Source organism: Penaeus japonicus, unplaced genomic scaffold, assembly GCF_977035675.1.
Source record: "Penaeus japonicus unplaced genomic scaffold, GWHDUDI00000001_assembly GWHDUDI00000042, whole genome shotgun sequence".
Lineage (NCBI taxonomy): Eukaryota > Metazoa > Arthropoda > Malacostraca > Decapoda > Penaeidae > Penaeus > Penaeus japonicus.
Window position 1 is genome coordinate 15054295 of NW_028234444.1, and position 7500 is coordinate 15061794.

Sequence of the window (7500 nt, forward strand, 5' to 3'; positions counted from 1 at the left end):
TTATATTATCCTTATTATTAGTAGTATTATTACTATTGTTTTCATTATCACTGTTATTAGTATCATTACTACTATTATTGTTGTTATCTTAAATATCACTATTATCATTTTTATCATTATTATTATTAGCATTACTACAGTCATTATCATTATCAATAATGTTACTCCTACTGCTATTCTGATTATCTTTGTTATTATCATTATTATTATCATTGTTGTTATTATCATTATCACTATCGTTATTAACATTGCTATCATTATCATTACTATCACCATTTTGATTATCATCATTATCATCATAATCATCATCACCATTATCATCCTCCCCATCACCATCAATACTATAAACCCTAACCATCCCCACCATCAACAACAACAACAACAACAAACTCCACTCATCACCGACATCAAAGTAAACAAAATCGACATCGAAGTCCTTACCCACAGGATCGCCACAATAAGGATTCCTCCGACGACCATGTAGATACCTGAAGCCACGACCAACGCCCATAGCACGCCCTGGCCTGTCGGTAGGTGAAGGTGGGAGATAATGGGCGAAGTAGATGGTAGAAAATAAGTAGGTGAAGGCGCGAAATAATGGTAGAATAGATGGTAGATTATAAGTAGGTGAAGGTGGGAGATAATGGGCGAAGTAGGTGAAGGTGGGAGATAATGGGCGAAGAAGGTGAAGGTGGGAGATAATGGGCGAAGAAGGTGAAGGTGGGAGATAATGGGCGAAGTAGATGGTAGATTATAAGTAGGTGAAGGTGGGAGATAATGGGCGAAGTAGATGGTAGATTATAAGTAGGTGAAGGTGGGAGATAATGGGCGAAGTAGATGGTAGAAAATAAGTAGGTGAAGGCGCGAAATAATGGGCGAAGTAGATGGTAGATTATAAGTAGGTGAAGGCGCGAAATAATGGGCGAAGTAGATGGTAGATTATAAGTGGGTGAAGGTGGGAGATAATGGGCGAAGTAGATGGTAAATTATAAGGTGAAGGTGCGAAATAATGGGCGAAGTAGATGGTAGATTATAAGGTGGGTAGAAAGCGGACAATAGAGTAAAGGGTAGGTAGAGAGTAAATGGTGAAAGTAGATAATAGATTAAAAAGTGGGCATAGAGTAGATACTGAAAAGAGGTGGGTAAAAGGTAGATAATGAGAGTAGCAGATAAGAGAGAGTAGATTAGAAGGTCAGTAGCAAGTAGACACGAAGGTAGAAGTAGATAGCAGATTAAAGAGTTCCTAGAATGTAGAAGGGGATAGACACAGTAGGAAAGGATAGATTAAAAGTTGGGTAGAAAGTAGATGAAAACAGAAGGAAGATAAAGAAGGTAAATAGGTTAGTGATACTGGATTAAGAGGCTAGAATAAGCGAAAACACTAAGAAAACAAATACAAGAAAATAAACAAAAATGAATGACCTACAATCATATTAAAATAAACAAACAAAATCGATACAGCAAATGAAAAATAATAAAATCGAGACATGAATACAGTATTGTAGTGAAAATACAACAGGAAAGTCCAGCATATGGCATCAGCTGTACACATGCTGTAAACAAAGATAAATTTCTCGTGGTTCTGGCAAACCTTATTATTCAATAATCAGGTTATATTATTGCAACTGTGCACGCTACCTGTGCATCTACATCCTCACATTTTTAGAAGGATATAGAATAAAAATATATATTCATGATTTCAACTGTAAATTGTTATAATTTTTTTTTCATAGATATCCTACAGTTTTCTGAAGGACGTATGGCTTTTATGCATGATTTCAACGGCGAACTGTTATTATTTATTATAAATATCCTTAGGCATCAGGAGGATATAAACATTTTCTTTTGTGATGTTAATCTTAAGATATTATTATTTTTTCGTTAATACACTTACGATTATAAAAGGATTAAATACTTTTTATTCTAATCCTAATAATCATAATTATGTTTATCATTATGATAATTAATATAGACACGTTTACAGAAGATTTAGAATATCTCTAACTCAGAATTTCAACTTTGAATTATCATTTTATTTTTCATTTATATCAAGCTTTCCAGAGGTTTAGATTCCTTTCTGATATATGTTAACATTTTCAACATTTATTTCATTTTTTTTCATTTTTCTTAGAATTTAAAAATTCATCGTTTATTTGAGATTATAACTCTTTTGTTGATGTTTTCAATTAAAAATTTCGAAAACCTTAATACTTCTGATTAAAAATAATTAACATTATGGAGCATGAAAAAAAATCCATAATACAAAACATATACAAATAACACTACATCCAATTTCAAAGTAATTAAAATGTTTTTTTCTTAATCAGATGAAATCAATTAATTACTAATTCCAATTCATTAATGCAGGAGTTAATTAGATTATATAATTTAATAAGAATATCAGATCATACAGCAACGTGAACTCGCGAAATGAAAAAAAAAAAAATAAATAAATAAAATAAATAAATTAAAGGAAAAAGAGAGGGGGGGGAGGGGGTGATAAGAGAATTTTCAAAGGTTATTATCATTATCATCATCATCAAGATTATCATTATTTAACATTATCATTATTCCTATCACTACCTCACACATAATGATTAATTAGATTACCATTGATATTGCTATTATAATTTAAGTTATTTTTATCATGATTATTATTGGTGTTATGATTATTATGATTATCATCATTACTATTAGTATAGACTTCAATTATAATTTTACTGTTTTATTATATTTATCTATGCTATCATTACTGCTATTACTCTTATTATCATTACATTACAGTTATTACTATCGTCATTACTACTACCGCTGTTACTATTATTTTTGTTATTATTCTCACTATAACTATCATTATCATTACTACTATCAAAACCTTATTATTGTTATTATAATTATCATTGCTATCATTACTACTATCATTATTATCCTCACTATCATTATTACTATTACTATTATTGTCATTCCTTCTCGTACCCACCATCACCCTCCTCCCCCTTCCCCTTACCCCCTCCCTCCTTCCTCCCCCTCATGCCACTTCTTCTCCCTTCCCCTTTCCCCCTTCCTCCCCTCCATCCTCCCCCTTTCCCTTTCCTCCTTCCTCCCCTCCCTCCTCTCCCTTCTCCTTTCCCCATCATGTCCCTCCTTCTCCTTTATCCTTTCCCCCTCCCTGCCCCTTCCCCTTTCCCCCTCCCTGCCCCTGCCCCTGCCCCTGCCCCTCCCCCATACCGCTCCTCCCCTCCCTTCCCTTCCCTTCCCCTCTTCCCCTCCCCCAGCACCCACCTGGCGCCGCGCACTCGCTCCTCGCCCTCGAGCGCGTCAGGTTGGCCTTGAGCGCCGAGGCATTGGCGGGCATCATTGGGGGCGCGAAGGACGACGAGAGGGCGAGCGTGAAGGCGTCCCCCTCCCCCTCCCCCTCCGCGTCCCCGGCGAGCGACACGGCCCCTTCGTCGCCTCCTTCGTCCACCAGGAGCTCCAGCTCGGCCGAGGGAGGCGCAGTCGTGCTCCCCGCCTCGACGAAAGCCACGACCACGCTGTCGGTCATGTTGCCTCCGTCGGCGCCCTCGTCCCCGTCGCCGCCGCCGCCGCCGCCGCCGTCGTCGTAGTCGGGGGCGCTGGCGTTGGACGGGCGCAGCGGGATCGTCTGGAAGCCCACGGGACAACGACGCTTGTTGAAGGTGTACGACGACGACTCCACCATCGACGAGTTCGAAGGGTACGACTCCGAGCCCAGCGACGTCCGGTACGACTGGTACGTCTCCACCAACACCCACGAGAAGATCACCGTCTGCGCGAAGCTCACCAGCTGGAGGGCGGGAGGAGAGGGGGTCAGTGGGCGGGGTAGTTAAGGGGCGGTCAGTGGGCAGGGGTGGTGGGGGGGCAGGGGGTGGGGGTGTTAAAGGGCGGTCAGTAGGTGGGAGGAGGAAAGCAGGAGGAGAGGCGGTCAGTGGGCAAAGGGGTGTTAAGGGGAGGTCAGTGGGTGGGGGTGGTAAGGGGCGGTCAATGGGCGGGGGTGGTAGGGGGCGGTCAGTGGGTGGGGCAGGAGGAGAGGGGGTCTGTAGGCGGGGGTGGTAGAGAAAGGCGGTCAGTGGGTGGGGGTGTTAAGGGGCGGTCAGTAGGCGGGGGTGTTAAGGGGGAGACAGTGGGCGGGGGTGTTAGAGAAGGAGGGTGAGTGGGCGGGGATGGAGGAGAAGGGGGGTGAGTGGGCGGGGGTGATAGAGGAGGGGGGAAGAGTGCATTCGGTGTTAGGGTGTATTACTAAGGTTTTGGAATGCGTTGGAGTGTGTTAAATTGGCTTTGAATACGTGTGAACGTATCTGAAGGCGTTACAGTGTGTTAGGTTGTGTTTGATTGAACTAGAGTGTTGGGTGTGTGTTCGAGTGTGTCCAAATGCGCTGTGAGCGTTGGAAAAAGTGGCTTTGTGCAATGGTATGTATGTTTGGTTGCGTTTTAGTGCGTGAGGTCTGAAAATGGTTAATTTCTGTTAGAGTTAGTCAGATAGGATGAAAATTTGTCCCAGTGTGTTCGAGTATATTACATTGTGTTCAGGTATGTCAGACTGTATAAAAGTATGTTAAAGAGTATTAATTTTTTAGATAGTGTCATATTTAATACATATTGTCAGGGTTACAGTGAGGGTTGTCGAGTCTGTTAATTTTGTGTTCAATTGTGTTATAGATAGGGAGAAACGGAAAGTCTGTTTAAATGTGTTAAAATTGGATTGGGCCAGACTATAGATCATGTTAGATTTATCACGAAAGGAGGATAGGAAACCGTGCTAGACTTTGTTAGATTGTGTTAGATCCATCATGCATTATTTTTTTGTGATTTTGTGTTAAATTGTGCCCCGTTAATCGACTAGCTAGTAGGAAAAAAATAGATAGGGGGAGCGTGTATACGATGTTCTTTTAGACTGGAATGTTATCTTATCACTCTACATTGTTATTTTGTTTACCTCAATCATTATTTCGTTAGACTGAAAAATATTTTGTTACACCGAAATGTTATTTTTTTTAGACTGAACAATTATCATCATAGAATGAACAGCAATTATGCTAGACTGAGCAGCTCTTATGTTAGACTGAATAGTTATTATATATGACTAAATTGAAATGCGTTAGGGTGAGTTATCCTTTTGATAGAATGAATACACTTTGCTATACTGTAGTTCAATATTTGAGGGAAAGAGAAACACATTTCAGTTTTCGTATCAATTAACGTATATGTCATTTATTTCCCGGTGGATGTGAAAGAGAGAGAAAGAGAGAGAGAGAGAGAGAGAGAGAGAGAGAGAGAGAGAGAGAGAGAGAGAGAGAGAGAGAGAGAGAGAGAGAGAGAGAGAGAGAGAGAGAGAACGAGAATATATATTCACACAAACACACACACACACACATACATATACATATTTATTATTGTATATATATATATATATATATATATATATATATATATATATATATATATATATATATATATATACATATGAAAATAGAAAGAGAGAGAGAAAAAAAAATAGACAGACCAACAGTCAGAGAAACCCAACGAAACCAAGCAACAAACGCCCATTCCCATTGAACCCCAAGCAACTTGAACCCGATAACGAAGTGTGTTGAACCCCAAGATCACATCAAATCATTTATAATCACCTCCCCTGGGACGTAATCATTTCATTAGACCAAGACCAATTAAATCTGAAATTGTTATGAGGTTGGAGAGAGAGAGAGAGAGAGAGAAGGGAGGGGGAGGGAGAAGGGAGGGAGGGAGAGGGGGAGGGAAGGAGAAGGGAGGGAGGGAGGGGGAGGGGGGGAGGGAGGGAGAAGGGAGGGAGGGAGAGGGAGAGGGGGAGGGGGGAGGGAGGGAGAAGGGAGGGGGGAGGGAGGAAGGAGGGAGGGAAGGAAGGAAGGAGGGGGGGTGGATAGGGGGAGGGAGGGAGGGAGGGAGAGAGAGGGAAGGAAGGGAAGTAGGGGGGGAGGGAGGAAGGAAGGAAGGGAGGAGGGGGGAGGGAGGAAGGAAGGAAGGGTGGGAGGAGGGAGGAAGGAAGGGAGGAGAGAGAGAGGGAAGGAAGGAGGTAAAGAAGGAGGGAGGGGGAGTGGAGAAGGGAGGAACGAGGGAGAGAGGGAAGGAGGGCAGAAAGGTGGGAGGGAGGGAAAGAGGGAAGGAGGAGGAGAGGAAGGGAGGGAAAAGGAGAGAGAAAAAGAGAGAATGAAAGAATGAGGAAAAGAAAGAGAAAGAGAGAGAGAGAGCGAGAGAGAAAAACAGAACGAGAGAACGAGAGAGAAAGACAAAACAAGAGAGAAAAAAAGTAAAAGAAAACTACAGAAAATACCAGAAGAAAAGAGATAACAGCAAGGCACGTGTGTGTGTGAGAGGAGGAGGGGAGGGGAGGGGAGGGGTGGGGGGGAGTGCGGCTGACGATGAAATATAGAGCAGATTATTTTTCTTTGCAGATTATGGCAGAAAGAAGATAACAAGATGGCGATCAGAGCTTTAGGAAATTCTTGACATTTTTCTTTGAGCGGAATGTGGAGTTGATCTTTTGGAAGGTCATTCCTTGGTGTACATCTCTTAACACACACACACACACACATACACACACACACACCACCCCCATCCCACACACACACACATACACGTACCCACCTCCCCCGACACACACATATAGCCCTGCCTCCCCCCCTCCACACACATACACACACACACACCACCCCCATCCCACACACACACACATACACGTACCCACCTCCCCCGACACACACATATAGCCCTGCCTCCCCCCCTCCACACACATACACACAAACACACACACGCACACAAGCAACCAAACACACAACTGCCGTGTTCAGCGCCCGTTTCGTGACCCGCCCAGGAAGAGGCTAACGCAGAGTCAAAGCCTAACTCGCTTTTGAAATAAAAGATTATGTAATGACACACATACATCTCAGGTCTACCATTTAGATATTCACACTCATTTATGTATATTTATTCATATGTATGTATGTATGTATGTATGTATTTACGTATGTATGTATGTATTTACATATGTATGTATTTACGTATGTATGTATGTATATATCTCTCTCTTTCTGTGTGTGTGTGTGTGTGTATGTGTGTGTGTGTGTGTGTGTGTGTGTGTGTGTGTGTGTGTGTGTGTGTGTGTATGTATAAGTTCATATTGTTCACCATCAACTAAAAGCACCAATTTCCTAACAAGCACGAAGGCCGAACCGGTAATGCACAGGCGCCGGCGGTGCATGACGGGAAACACTTTCGGAAGCGTACCAACACGTGATGTCCTAATCTGTGTAATGTTATGCTTTTACCGTACCCTGTGTCTCTCTGCCTCTCTCTCTCTCTCTCTCTCACACACATACTCGCATTCCAGCCACACCCTTTTCTCACGGTCACTATCACTCGCCCTTCACTCCGGCTTCAGCACGGCATTCGCTAACGGGTATAAAACACTCATAAAAGGCGCGCTCTTTCATTTTGAAAAAAAAAAAC

At 42.3% G+C, this 7500-nt stretch overlaps 1 protein-coding gene across 2 annotated transcripts in view; it reads right to left on the reverse strand.

Annotated features, from left to right (window-relative positions):
• Positions 1 to 7500, reverse strand: part of LOC122255757 (uncharacterized) — a gene marked incomplete at its 3' end in the record, with an annotated part of 118763 nt that overhangs the window by 16664 nt on the left and 94599 nt on the right. For both annotated transcript variants that reach the window (XM_086535062.1, XM_086535061.1), the window contains 2 exon segments: positions 442 to 524; positions 3283 to 3805. In XM_086535062.1, coding sequence (XP_086391188.1) covers positions 442 to 524; positions 3283 to 3805 — 606 coding nt within the window.